Source organism: Vicia villosa, linkage group LG7, assembly GCF_029867415.1.
Source record: "Vicia villosa cultivar HV-30 ecotype Madison, WI linkage group LG7, Vvil1.0, whole genome shotgun sequence".
Classification (NCBI taxonomy): Eukaryota; Viridiplantae; Streptophyta; class Magnoliopsida; order Fabales; family Fabaceae; genus Vicia; species Vicia villosa.
Window position 1 is genome coordinate 20,959,902 of NC_081186.1, and position 15,168 is coordinate 20,975,069.

Sequence of the window (15,168 nt, forward strand, 5' to 3'; positions counted from 1 at the left end):
AAAATAAAATTATATATATATATATATATATATATATATATATATATATCTACTCTGTATCTTCTTACGTGTTTATTTTGAAGTTGACTAATTGTGAAGGTGAGTAAATGTAATATAAATATATTTGTATAAATTCTGATGCATGAGATAAGTGCTTATATATGGTGATGTTACCCATATGATTGATAAGCATATATAAGGAATTGTATGCTCATACATTTCATGGTTACGTGGCTACCGGAGAGGAGTCACGAGGTGCACACCGGAGAGGTGGCACGGGGTGCGTGTCCAAGAAGGAACCACCTTATCCCGTAGTGGATCATTGAGTCTGATTGATGAGTAGATACCTATCACCTTAGTGGTGCTAAATCCTGAAGCGATACCACGACCCTTTGCGAAGGGATTGATATTCCGGAATCATATGTATCGACATATAGACATTGCATTAGAAATGAGTCTTAATTATGCTATGTGTATTATTGTTATAAATGTGTATATACATGTGTTAGAATGAGATCTCTAGCCGTGTATAATGTATCCTCTGTTTTTGCTTGTTGGCGCTCTTGTATATTTGTTATTTTTGGATTGATGACCCTTTCAGTGTTTGTGTGGGCAATATGCCAATAGATCATGTCACTCCCATGATACAACGAGATGCCGCCGTCGAGGACGACGGAACTTACTTTCCCTGAAGCTTGGACAGACACATCCTGGGGATTTGACCCGGCCTCAGGACGACTCACGTTCTCCGGGAACGTGTTAGAGACTACTACCATCGTAGGACAACTTCCTTGGTCATTACTAGCTTCCTCTCTGGAGTGATTGACCACTATGGATTGTTGATTCCCCCTCCATCCCCACTTGGACCCACATATACCCCAGTCATGGGAGGGGGGCCATTCTTTCACGATATACCTATGCCTCCCTTAGACTTAGAGATGTTGTTAGGGCTACCCTCAATGATTCCTCGTGACATTTTTCCCGTGGGCGAGTTACCTCATCTTGATCCGACACACGCGCTATCCTTGGAGGATGATATAGATGGAGCAGAGGATGATGACGATTATGATCCCTCCGAGCATGACTACGACGAGGATGGCTCTGATCATACCTTGTCGAGCGCCTGTAGGGGATTCTATGGAGCTGGGGCAGGGGAGTATTGCGGATGTCGATAGATTCAGATCAGCGTAGTTAGGGACTAGACGGTAGTAGCACTTAGTACTAGATGGCGGGTTTCTATATGAGTGGCTCGAGATTTTCTCCCTGGGGCAGTTCTCCTGCGTGAGTGTTTGCCGGGGACTTTTATTCTATCACTTTATGGGTTGTATTTCCTAACACTATTCGTACTTATATCTTGTGACGCTATGTCGAGTTTATGCTTAGTATGGTTATTAAGTTTTAATCTAGTTTAACTAATTTCCATTTATAAAATCTAGTTGAATTCTTAAAACCAATCTAAATATAAAATTCAATATAATTCTTAAATAAAAAAATAATAAAAAAAAGGGACATTATTTCTCACAAGGAAAACCATTAACTGATTTAGATGTGGAAACAATCCATTTTTTTAAATTCACTCTTGTTGTTAAAAATCGGGGTGTTACAAATATGAAGGGGAACAAAATACAAAAGTTGAAGAGCATTGTGAGATCTTTCTAAAGATTACTCAAACACCTCCATAGAATGTGTAGTTTGGGAGAATCGAATTAAAGAAGAAGGCACCATAGCACTTGAATTTTAAGCCATTTCACGAAGAACCAAGTTTCAAACTTTGAATCAAATCTGCATAATCCTTGCTTGCAGACCCTATAACTTTTTCAAGACACCATAATCAAATGATTTCACTTGCTTTTGATCCATTATCCAAGTGTTTTAAGCATTTTCCAAGAATTCATTCCATTTCAAGACTAAAGGCAAGACTTCCATTTTGAAAAAGCCAACTTTAATCACAAAGTCCACTCTTCTTGAGCTCCCAACTTTTTTCCTTCTGCACACACTCAACCTAAAGCTCATACACAACATGTTTAAAGTATCCATCCACTCCAAGCATGCTTGTACTATGCATTGGAACCATATCTTGCAACATTGCTTCAAAATAAAGTTATGAAACCTTGAGGCTCGATGAGGTCATACTCATACCCTAATGTTTCTCTATAAATAGAGACCATTTCTAAGCTTCAAAACACACCAGAAATCCCCCTCAAGCCTCTCTAAAACTCTCTCAAATCAGAGTTGGCAAAATTTCTCCATTTTTAAGCTTTGAAGTCCATAACTTTGGATCTCTCCTCTCTAGCAAACTCTTGGCAAATTAACCATCCAAACACCTTTATATATCAGATAGACACTTATGTATGCATTAGAATCCAACTGAAACACTTGAATCTAAACCTACATATCCCACTTGTTTATCATTGCAGGTCGAGGTCCACAGAGGAATCTAGGTGCTTCCAGTCCAAACCAAGCATTGCAATAACTTCCTTGGAGTTTAGTGAAGCTAACAAGATCATTACAACACTTCCAGACCTCCATTAATCCAGGTTTTGATCTCCAGTTTCAAAGGTATAAAACTCAACTTTGAACTCCATGGTTTAGACACCTATTGTTGCATTTCTTGATACTAGATTGTTTATTTTGATGTGCTGAATGAAAGCCCTAAGGTATACAAGATTGATTATTCATGTTAGCCATTTAATTTGAATTTGAAATTCTAGGGTTCTTCACATTTTCTAAAAAATTCAAGAGTTATTGAATAAAATATTCAATATTAACGGGAACATGAATTACTGATCAAAATATTGAATATTAACGGGAACATGAAGTTACTGATCGATATATCCCAAACTTTGACTCAACCTATAGAAATTTCTAATTTTACACATCTATTTTTAGGACATTACCTCTGCAATAATATCTATATTGAACAAAATAACACGGCCACAACAGACTAGTTAGCATTAAAAAGAGATAGAATTGTAAAATATACTCCTGATAGGTCTCGAACTTAAGACCTACAAAATGCATGACAGTGACCACTATCGCTGGACTATGGCTGCAAAGTTGTTAAATTATTAGCGAAAATGTTATTTATTACTTAATATTTATTATAATTTTTTACTCTTCACAAGATTTTTTGAGGCCCTGGGCCTGGTTGCCCTGGCCCAAGGCCGACCCTGATACAATCTGTATACTTGCGGATATACGCGATCAAGTTTTTGGCGCCGTTGTCGGAGACCAATTATGTCAAATATCGTAACCCTGTTGTTACACCGTTTAGATTAAGGCACACTTTTTCAGGTAAATGTGAAGATTTTGTAGTACTTGAGCTTTAGTAGACCTAATAGCTGAACCAGAGAGATACATACATGCACAAAATTTGTTTTGACGAATTAAGAGAGCAATGGTAGAAGAACAAGACCGTAAGCCGCTTAAGGATTTTGCCTTGCCTTCCAATGAAGAACCTCATACAGGTATTGTGAACTCTGCAATAGCAGCTCATAACTTTGAATTTAAACCCGCTCTGTTACAAATTGTGCAACAGAACCAGTTTTCTGGTCTGGCAACAGAGACCCCCAACTAACACTTAAAAGTGTTCATCCAACTAGCCGACTCATTGAAATCCAATGGTGTCCCTCCCGAGGCAATACGATTATGATTATTTCCTTTTTCCCTTAGAGATAGAGCTAGATCATGGTTAGACCCCCTTCTAGCAAACTCAATTACCACTTGGAATGACCTGAAGAAAATATTCCTTGCTAGATACTTTCCACCAAGTAAGACCGTCGTCCTTCGAAACCAAATAACTAGATTCACCCAACAAGATAGTGAATCCATTTTCGATGCTTGGGAAAGATACAAAGATTTATTAAGAGACTGCCCACACCATGGATTAGAACAATGGCTAATCATTCATACATTTTATAACAGACTTCTATACAACACTAAGATGACCATAGACGCTACCGTTGACGGTGTACTAATGAACAAACCATATCCCAAGGCTCGTGGCCTCATAAAAGACATGGCACAAAACCATTATTAATGGGGGACTGAACGAACACCAGTAGAGAAGAAAGAAATAAAAGGAGGTATATACGAAGTTAATGGCCTATACCATATGAACGCAAAAATGGATGCCCTAGCACAAAAAATTGAAAGTTTAGTTATTAACCCTACAACTATTGTAGCTGCAGCTCAACCCGAATGCGAAATCTGTGGAACCCCCGGACATATTACTCCTGAGTGTAGTCTTTTGGCTGAACCTAGCCTAGATCAGGCCAACTATGCCCAAGGAAATCCTTATTCGAACACCTAAAACCCATGATGGAGGAATCACCCAAACTTTTCTTATAAGAACAATAACTCTACGTTTCCTCAAAATACTGCACCTCAAAGACCACAAGGCTACAAAAACCAAAGACCAACACATCCTAACCAAGCTGCACCTCAAAAGTCCAATCTAGAAATGATCATGGAAAATTTCAATACAGCTCAAACTCAACAGAATAAGGAATTTATGAATCAGAACATTCACATAAACGAGCTGATTACCCAATTAGGCAACAAAGTCGATTCTATGGTAACCCAGAACAAGAACAAGATGTTGGAAACCCAAATCTCCCAAGTAGAACAGGCCACGCCAGGAGGATCATTCCCTGGACAACCTCAACCTAACCATAAAGGCCATGATAATAATATTGCTTTACGAAGAGGAACCACTTACATTGGACATGTAGATCCTAGGTTGACTAGCAATTTGCCAAGAAATAATAAGCCTGAGCCACCTAAAGAAAATATTGTAACTAGAACTGGAGAACGAGTAGTAGAAAAACCATAGAGCCGAAGAAACACAGAGAAGAAGGAATTAAGGATAAAGAAAAGGTGAATTATTCCAGAACAGAACATAAACGTTAAAGGTTGTCTTCCACATATACACTAAATGATATATTGACAACCCTTCTTCTTCAAGAACTCGTTGAAGATCAAGTAGATATTTATAGTAGCATGCTGCTTCAATCTGACGTTGGAAGTGGTACTTGCAAACAGTTTGATGCTCAAGTAAGTGTGACGTTTTAAGCAAGTGTGAGGTTTTAGGTTATAATAGTCCGTATCTAAAATGAATATGACATTAAACTTTTATACCAATTCCCATAGGATTTGAAGGCTCTAGAAACTTCATTTAGTGACACATGTCTCTTAAGACATTTATGAGGTGGTTATACAATCTCGATATATGACAATTTATAAAAGTCGAGTCATCTTATTCTTTGACGCCTCTAAATTCAATGTCTGTTGTGAACCCCTCTCCCATTTATAGTCGATTATCGAGATTTTAGTGAGTTGTAAGCCAATCTTGACCAAAAGATTACCCGTATACACATTTCAACATAACTTTTTTTTTTATTGTTTATCAATTTGATTTCCAAAATTAATAATACTAAAAAAGAGTGTCTTGAACTATGTATGTATAACTAGTGTCTTACCCGTGCGTTCGCACGGGTACCCGTAGTTTTCGCGCATTGTGATTGAGAAAAATAAAAGATATTAGTAAAAGATTAAGTTTTGGGTAAAATTGAAAAAGTTATAAAAATAGTAATATTTTATTTAACAAATTATAAGGAAGGAAAAGTTTTAAAATCGCAAATTCACGAATTATAATGAAGAAATATTCAATCAAATTATATAATTCAATTAGTGATAACTATTAGCCCAATCTCAAACTATCAGCTAAGGAGAATCGATTATTTTTTGCTAGCTAAGGAGAAAATTAATTATTTTGGCTCAATTATAACTACAAACTATCAGCCCAATCTCAAACTATCAGCTATGTCTTGTAGGCCAATGAGAAACCACTAAAAACTCCATTTATAATAATGATTCATTCAAAATGCATAATTAATAGAAAAATACTTTGACCAGTTACTTCATGTTCCCGTTAATATTCATTATTTTGATAAGTAACTTCGTATTCCCGTTAATATTTCAAATTTCTTCCCGTTAATTTTCAAAATTTTGATCAGTAACTTCATGTTCTTGTTAATATTCATTATTTTGATCAGTAACTCCTTGTTCCCGTTAATATTCATTATTTTGATCAATAAGTTCGTGTTCCCGTTAATATTCCAAATTCGTTTCCGTTAATATTCAATATTTTGTCAATAACTCCGTGTTCCCGTCAACATTTATTATTTTGATTAGTAACTTTGTGTTCCCGTTAATATTCAAAATTTGTTCCTGTTAATTTTTAAAATTTGGATAGTAACTTAATGTTTTCGATAATATTCAAAATTTTGATCATTAACTTTGTGCTCCCATTAATATTTAATATTTTAATCAATAACTCCGTGCTCCCGTTAATATTCAATATTTTGATCAGTAACTACGTGTTCCCACTAATATTCAATATTTTGATCAATAAACTTCATTTCCCATTAATATTCAATATTTTGACCAGTAACTTCATGTTCCCCTTAATATTTAACATTTTGATCAGTAACTTCGTGTTCTCGTTGATATTCAATATTTTGTTCAGTAACTTCATGTTCCCGTTAAAATTCAATATTTTGATCAATAACTTCAAGTTCCCATTAATATTCATTATTTTGATCACTAACTTCGTGTTTCTGTTAATGTTTCAAATTTGTTCCTGTTAATATTCAATAGTTTGATTAATAACGCCATGTTTCCGTTATTATTCAATATTTTTAGCAGTAACTCCATGTTCCCGTTAATATTATATACTTTGCTCTGTAATTTAATACTCACGTTAATATTCAATATTTTGATTACTAACTTCATGTTCTCGTTAATATTCAATATTTTGATTAATAACTGCATGTTCCCGTTAATATTCAATATAGTTTGATCAATAACTTTGTTTTCCCGTTAATATTCAATAGTTTGATCAATAACTTCGTGTTCTCGTTAATATTCAATATTTTGATCAGTAACTTTATGCTCTCGTCAACATGCCATTTTTTATCAGTAACTTCATGTTTCCGTTAATATTCAATACATTTAATATTTTGATCAGTAATTTAATATTATCTTTAATATTCAATATTTTGATTAGTAACTTCATGTACCCATTAATATTAAAAAAAAATCTATTAATATTCAATATTTTGATTAATAACTACATGTTCCCGTTAATATTCAATTTTTTTATCAGTAACTTCATGTTTCTATTAATATTCAATATTTTGATGATATTTTTGAAACAAAAATAAATTAATTTTAACATTGTTTAAAAATATTTGATGATAATTAAATTTTTTTATAATAACAAAAATCTTAAATTGACAAATTATAATGAAGAAATATTCTATCAAATTATATAATACAATTAATAATAAATATTTAATATAATTGATTAAACTCAATTTACAAATCAAATATATTATTCCATATATAAAATATTTGAATCAATAGTTAATTATTCCTATATATAAATATTTTTGTTTTGGAATTATTTATAAAACTATTTAGGCTTAATTGCAACTTTAATCCTCCTATTTTGTCTTTTTCTTGATTTTGATCCCTCTATTTTAAAAATCACTATTTTAGTCCCTTTTTTAAGTTTTCTGTGCAATTTTCGTCCCTCTATTTTGTTTTTTTCTGCAAAATTAGTCCCTATTCCTGTCTCTTTTTCATTAGAAAACTCAAAAAGGGGACCAAAATCGTGGTTTTAAAAATGGGGGTCTCTAAAAATTTTCATTTATATATATATATATATAACTTTCATATTTTATATTTTAAATAATTTAGTAGTATTAGTAAGAAATCTTATTAAAGTGAAAATAGAAAATAGTAGTTAGTTTTTCAATACAGAGAATGACGATGGCACATGTTGTATTTTAAATATTTTGAAAATATACTTTATTTTTATAATAATATCTATGAATTTTTTATCAAAAAACTCGATACAATATATAAAAGCAATGATATGCCTAAAACATTTTATTAAAATATGTATCTAATAATATTTATCCTTTTGTTAAATGAGAGGTTAAAAATCTTCTAACCATATGAAATTTGGTTTCAAAATTATGTTGATAAATTCATTATTTTGGAAAGTTTCTATTAAATGATTTTGAAGGAAATCAAGTGAGATAAATTATATTTATTAATTTTTAATGATAATATGATTCACTCAATTTTTGGTGATACAACATCACTATAATTGGAGTACTAAATATATTTGTAACGTATTTATTTTATACCAATTAAGATATTGGTAAGTAATTGATATGATTTTAATGTATTGATTCTATATTAATTAAATTATTCCCAACGTACTGATTTTAAGGTGTGGGTCGTTAAAAAGGCTTTTATATCTTAAAAGTTAGATAATTTTAGGTAAATCATACAAAAGTACAATATTTATTCAAAATTATATTATTTTTAGGTAAATCATACAATATTGTAAAAACAATATAATTTTGTAAGATATAAAAATACAATATTTTCTCAAATCTAATAATTTAAATATACATATGGTAAGTACTAAAAGAATAAGAAATCAAAAGTTGCAATCACATGCATTAATTCATAAATTAAAAGTTGCAATCAATCGATCAATGATTACTAAAGATAATTATGATATTTAACTTTTTTATAAGTAAATGATTTATGTCTTTTCATTCTAAACTCTTTATTTACCTAAAAAAATATACTGTTTTTTCTTTATTCTTTGATTCAATTTTCTTATACATTTCAAAATTATGTATATGTTTTGAATTTGTAATATTTTATTATATTCTATATTTATTTTTTTTGTTCGACCTTAGAATAAATAAATATCAATAACATTTTATAAAACTAACTTTATAAATTATATATATATATATATATATATATATATATATATATATATATATATATATTGATAAACTTAATTTTTTTAATTTGACCTAACTAAAATATTCTTTAGTTATATGAATTAATATACAATATTATGTTATTTATATATATTATAATATCTATAATTTTTATAGCTACTAAGATTTAATATAAATATCACTCAAAGATAAAATCAATTAATCAATGAAATTTATTTATTAAAATTTGCAATAATATACCAATTATTTCCATATCAAGAAAATAGGTGTGCAACTTCATTATTTCAACAAACCATTCTTTAAAACCACGTTCAATTCGACCATAATGCTTGGATTATTATGGATAAGAAGTTAAAAATTGTAATCACATTAAATCAAAAAATTAAAAAGATTAAATCAAAAATTAAAGTTGCAATCAAGTAAAATGATTATGATATTTAATTTTTTTATAGGTAAATGATTTATGTCTTTTCATTTCAAAACTCTTTATTTACCTAAACAAATATAATGTTTTTTTCTTTACTCTTTGATTCTATTTTCTTATAAATTTCAAAATTATGTATACATTTTTAATTTGTAATATTTTATCTTTATTTTTTGTTTTGTTCGACCTTATAATAAATAAATATCAATAATATTTTATAAAACTAACTTTGTATATATTGATAACCTTAATTTCTTAATTTGACCTAACTAAAATATTCTTTAGTTCTATGAATTAATATAAAATATTATCTTATTTATATATTATAATATCTACAATTTCTATAATTACTAAGATTTAATATAAATATCACTCAAACATAAAATCAATCAATTAAGATTTATTTATTAATATTTGCACTTAAAATATAAAAAATTAAAGTTCATTCTATGAATTAATATAAAATATCATGTTATTTACATAGTATAATATCTACATTTTTGACAAAACTTGCGCAAGCATAACCCAGTAATTTCAAGCAGATTCTCCATTGTATATTGACACCAGCCAACTTGATTTCTACTTCTACAGCTCAAACTTTTGGGACAGTCAAAGAAGAATATTTATTTCAAACGAATCGTATAGACGATGTTTTCTACTGTCTGCACCAGAAAAAAATCCAAAACACATATTAGGACAATATTTAAATTGTTACTAAAAAATAGAAAATAGGGATTGGAAACAACCCATGTAAAAAACGAATCATATACTATGGAGTGACGCCAATTGGTACTTCAGAATGATACATTACAAATTCAACCTGCAAATAACATGAAACGCCAATTAGTACTTTAGAATGATACACTACAAATTCAATCTGCAAATAACATGAAAGATATTTTCTATCAAGAAAAGAAAGAAAAAAATGTTAAATTTCGGTTTGTCCATGAATAATCGTGGGAATGGCTGTAATTGCAAAAATAGTATAAACCAAAATTTTCCACATGAATAGTCGTGGGAATGGCTGTAATTGAAAAAATAGTATAAACCAAAATTTTCCACGATTAGGTTTGATGAATATGATAGATACTGTGAAAGTATGATGGTTATATATAGTAATGATAAAAGTGTTTTGGAACATGGAAGGTGGAGGGCTTGGAAGGCAGAAGGGGCTTGGAAGGCAGAAGCATTATATGAGGTCATTAGTGCTGTAAGCAGTTGTGAATGTGAATGGCCAGAGAAAGTAAATAATTTGTAACTGCGAGATCATGAGAGGTTGGAGGTTTAGAGTTCAATCCTACAATGGGAAAAGAATGATGTGGAATTTTGTGAGAAGAGAGGCTGATGTGGCATAGCTGAGAGATGAGAAAATGGTAGACTTTTCTTATATGATAGATTAAATTTCAACGAATTATCTTTTTAATTTTTTCATCCCAACTTTTATTATTTTGTGCGGACCCGAAATAGTTGCAACTTGTAGTTGTAGGTGCTCACTCGCTAATAATCGCAATAAATTGGAAATTGGAATCGATATCATCGTCACTTCAAACATTTACCTCTCTCGTTATTCTCGAAAAGCTTTCCCAACCAAAAAGCAGAGAAAAAAAAGCATCCAACAACGGAGAGAATAATGAGGCCATCCATCTTCAGATCCATCCACTCCGCCGTCTCCCGCAGCCGCTCTCAGCTACTCCGCCGTGGCTATGCTACCGAACCGGTCCCAGAACGCAAGGTGGCCATCCTCGGCGCTGCCGGCGGGATCGGTCAGCCCCTCTCTCTTCTGATGAAGCTCAACCCTCTTGTTTCGACCCTATCTCTTTACGATATCGCTGGAACCCCTGGTGTTGCCGCCGATGTTAGCCACATCAACTCCAGATCTGAGGTACCGTACATTTTCTACCTATATTCAATCGATTTTGATGGTTTTCTGCTATATTTAAATTGATTTTTCTACATGTAACTCTAGATCTGATGCAACTTCTATTTTTTATGCCATTGTAGAATCTACCGTTGTACCTTCTGCAATTGCATGCTGATTTTACTGTAGTGCAATGTTGTTGGGATATGAATTGAGTTTTTTTGTTTCTTTTTTGGTTTTGATTGCAGGTTTCTGGGTATGCTGGGGAGGAAGAGCTTGGTAAAGCTTTGGAGGGTGCTGATGTTGTTATAATTCCTGCTGGTGTGCCAAGAAAGCCTGGAATGACTCGTGATGATCTTTTCAACATTAATGCTGGCATTGTCAAGTCACTTGCCACTGCTATTGCTAAGTACTGCCCCCATGTGAGTCTCTGTTTTCCTTGAGTTGCTTTTTGTTGTTGTTCTTTGTCTGTTGTCGTTGTTCGATTCTTTAGTGTTTTGCTTTGGTTTTCTTTGTGAAAACATGTATACTAGCTTGGGCTAATGAGAGAATTTCATTGCAATTGGTTTTGTATAATAATCAGTTTAATTTATTCTAAAAGAATTGATTCTGTATAATTGATTTCGACTAAAAGTGAGTTAAATGTAAAGTGAAATTTATTCCAAAAGAATTGATTCTATAAAATTGATTTAGACTAAGAGTGAGTTAAATGTAAAGTGAAATTTATTCCAAAAGAATTAATTCTATAAAATTGATTCCAACTAGTAAGTTAAATATAAAGTGATTTATGTTTCATTTCATTCATGCAAAAGTGAGTTGAAAAGTGAATTTTCAGTATAAAAATCACGTTTAGACTCTTAAGTTAGAAATCCTACCTTCAGATGGAATCAATTCTGAAAGTCATAATCAATTCTACTTTTGACGAACGAAATATTTCAAAATCAATTCTACATCTCTAGATTTGAGTTTGCCTCTTCCAAAGTGAAAACAAAACATACACTTACTTTTAGACTTGGTAGTCTATTTATCTAATCAACATATTATGGGTATTGCATTGATTTCAAAATTTAATTTGATGACCAATAGTAATTTGAATTGTTTGCATATTGATTTTCTTACGTCCTTTGTAAGTATAGAGTCTATACGTTGGAAAATTGGAAACCAATTAAGTGTATTTAATAAATTGAAATGAGTAAATATACACACACTGTTTTATATTAAGCATGGTGGAATTTTAGTTTTTGCAATCATTTATAATTTTTATTTGAAGCTGATCATTTTTACATTTGGAATCAGGCCCTTGTTAACATGATAAGCAACCCTGTGAACTCCACAGTTCCCATTGCTGCTGAGGTTTTCAAGAAGGCAGGGACATATGACGAAAAGAGATTGTTTGGAGTTACAACCCTTGACGTGGTTAGGGCAAAAACTTTCTATGCTGGGAAAGCTAGAGTTCCAGTTGCCGGTATGTAAAGTGTAACTGTCTCACAATTAGACTGATATCTTACTCTGTTTTTTTTTTTTCAATTTGCATTAAGATGAAACAAATGAGGATTAGAGTATTGAGTCTTATTTAAGCTTCAAATTTTGCAAAGAAAGTCCAACATAATCAAAGTGTTTTTTCTAGAAGAGGGTGGTGGATTGGGAAAAGATTGATTTTGCATTTCTTTCTACTGCAAATCAATTTACTTTTTATTGTATATAACATTTGATTTTTCTGCAGATGTAAATGTACCTGTTATAGGAGGCCATGCAGGAGTTACTATTCTCCCACTATTTTCTCAGGTAATTTCCTACTCTTTAACATGACATTTTCATACTGCTAACATGTATTTTGGATTCCTAATGTTGGTATGCTTGATATGTATCTGATTTATTAACTGTTTTCCCCTTATATAGGCAACACCTTCTGCCAATCTGGATGCTGATGTCATTGAGGCACTTACAAGGAGGACACAAGATGGAGGAACAGAAGTTGTGACTGCCAAGGCTGGAAAGGGTTCTGCAACTTTGTCAATGGCGTAAGTTTTGGTTTAGTCATGTATACAGTATTGTCATTCTCTAGAAACATAGTTTATTACGGTAAGTCTTGATAGTAATACTGCAAACAAGGATAATGAATGATTTGTTGGTGAGTTTTCATATGATTGATATGTAAAGAATTTGCATGTTTCTTGCAGTTATGCTGGAGCCATATTTGCTGATGCTTGCCTCAAAGGTCTTAACGGAGTTCCAGATGTTGTTGAGTGCTCATATGTGCAATCCAATATCATCAGTGAACTTCCTTTCTTTGCTTCCAAGGTGATCTAAACTGCAACTGTACTGTTTTATGTTTTGTTGTTTGCCTGTGCATAGGACCTATTTTCTTTTAACTTGTGTACATAGAAATGCCGATCCGTGCTCACCGGCTGTTTACTCATTGCATTGATTAAAATATTGAAATATTTTACAGGTGAGGATTGGGAAGAATGGTGTTGAGGAAATTCTGGGCTTAGGTTCTCTCTCAGATTTCGAGCAAGAAGGTCTCGAAAAACTCAAGTCTGAACTCAAATCATCTATTGAAAAGGGAATCAAATTTGCCTCCCAGTAATCAAACATGTCATACATTTCCAGCAGGTTGCTGGTTTTTTCCTCCCAATTAAAACCAATCAAATTTTGCAAATTCTGAACCATTGTTTGTAATGCTGCCTGCATAGGTGGTGGCTTTGTTGTTTTATTTATAGAGCAGGTATACTTTTAGATAAAATAATTAAATCTGCGAGAGCGGGATTATTTCTCTGCAGGAATTGAAGTTAAAACCAGTTTTAGATTTTGGCGTTTCCATTCATAATAGCCCTTCACCACTCTTTTTTTCTCATTTAATTTTCTTTCAAGTTTTATTTACCAAGATATTTTGCTAGGCTTTTTAAAGCTCATAATTGTTTCTTTTGTTTAGGATGTGCAAAATAATATCTGGTTGTGATTGTGATGTTTACATTCATAATCAAATTTAAATCACTTTTAAATATTTGGATATAATTGAATGGATATTAACCGGTTTAATTATTAATGGTTTGGTTATATATTCATATAATTCGAATATAATTAAATAGATATTAACGGGTTAAATTATTAAATTATTTTAGATTCGGTTATAATTCGGGTATTATCTAAATTCAAATATTTTAGTTCTTAAAATAAATTAATTTTTTTGAAAAAATTTTTGGATATCTTTTTTCAAAATTGATTTTTTTTAAAATTTGGTTATATAATCATAACCAAATTTATAATTGGTATTATAATTTTAAAATATGGTTATAGTTATAAATTCATGCACACCTCTATTTTCTTCACCTATATGCACGTTTATTTGGGAAAGGGGTTTGATTGAGATAAAAAATTACTTGGCGGAAAAAAACTAAGGAACTGTTTATAGCTTAATGTCTCAGTTTCGTTGTCATGTCTCAGGGTTTATAAGTTCATATAGTACCAGTTCAAAAAAAATTGTTTATCAATTTTACCTTAGGTATCTTAATTAAAAAAAGGTATCTCAATATACGTAAGTTATTTAATTTCGAAAAAGTTAAAATAAACTAAATCTATTTTTTATGACATTTAATATTTGTAATTTAATTTAACTAGTAACTTTATTAAATATTATAAATTCCATGAACTAAATGATATAAAAGTGCTATTGTTGGCTCGAATTCATGACCCGTACAATTTTTATCCTTGGGCAGATGGTTTAATTGAAGGAAAAAGTGATGCACTTTCTATGCCACTTTTTTTTTTTTAATCTTGCTTACAAACTTAGATAAAACTCCTTTTCTAGCCAAGGTAAAATCACTTATTCGTAGGAGTGAATCCACAACAATAATCGTTCTCACATAATCCAACAAAAGAAAAAGGAAGTTCTATGGGAATACATAGACTAATTCACCAAGGTAGTTGTAGAGGTAAGAGCAACGAATGATGGGTTGGATATTTAAGAAAGGACTGAGGATATGATATATGTTTTGCGAAATGTTAGGGTTAGAAGAGGCTCGAAGTTTGAACAACCTCTCGACTGT

At 31.5% G+C, this 15,168-nt stretch overlaps 1 protein-coding gene and 1 non-coding gene across 2 annotated transcripts; one reads left to right on the plus strand and one right to left on the minus strand.

Annotated features, from left to right (window-relative positions):
• Positions 1 to 3,781: 3,781 nt before the first annotated feature.
• LOC131621141 (small nucleolar RNA R71) lies at positions 3,782 to 3,888 on the minus strand. Its single transcript, XR_009289470.1, has one exon. It is a non-coding gene; the product is annotated as a small nucleolar RNA R71 (small nucleolar RNA).
• Positions 3,889 to 10,746: 6,858 nt separating this feature from the next.
• LOC131620371 (malate dehydrogenase, mitochondrial-like) lies at positions 10,747 to 13,949 on the plus strand. Its single transcript, XM_058891427.1, has 7 exons — positions 10,747 to 11,143; positions 11,368 to 11,541; positions 12,416 to 12,584; positions 12,843 to 12,904; positions 13,019 to 13,140; positions 13,300 to 13,420; positions 13,572 to 13,949. The coding sequence occupies exons 1-7, from the start codon at positions 10,892 to 10,894 to the stop codon at positions 13,707 to 13,709; spliced, it is 1,038 nt and encodes a 345-aa protein (XP_058747410.1). The 5' UTR covers positions 10,747 to 10,891; the 3' UTR covers positions 13,710 to 13,949.
• The last annotated feature ends 1,219 nt before the right edge of the window (positions 13,950 to 15,168 follow it).

Bases quoted from the DNA above. Each gene is read 5' to 3' on its own strand.
- LOC131620371 (XM_058891427.1), top strand. From the start codon at position 10,892: ATGAGGCCATCCATCTTCAGATCCATCCACTCCGCCGTCTCCCGCAGC. The intron at 11,144-11,367 runs GTACCGTACATT...TTTTGATTGCAG, and splicing joins ACATCAACTCCAGATCTGAG to GTTTCTGGGTATGCTGGGGA. The intron at 13,141-13,299 runs GTAAGTTTTGGT...TGTTTCTTGCAG, and splicing joins TCTGCAACTTTGTCAATGGC to TTATGCTGGAGCCATATTTG.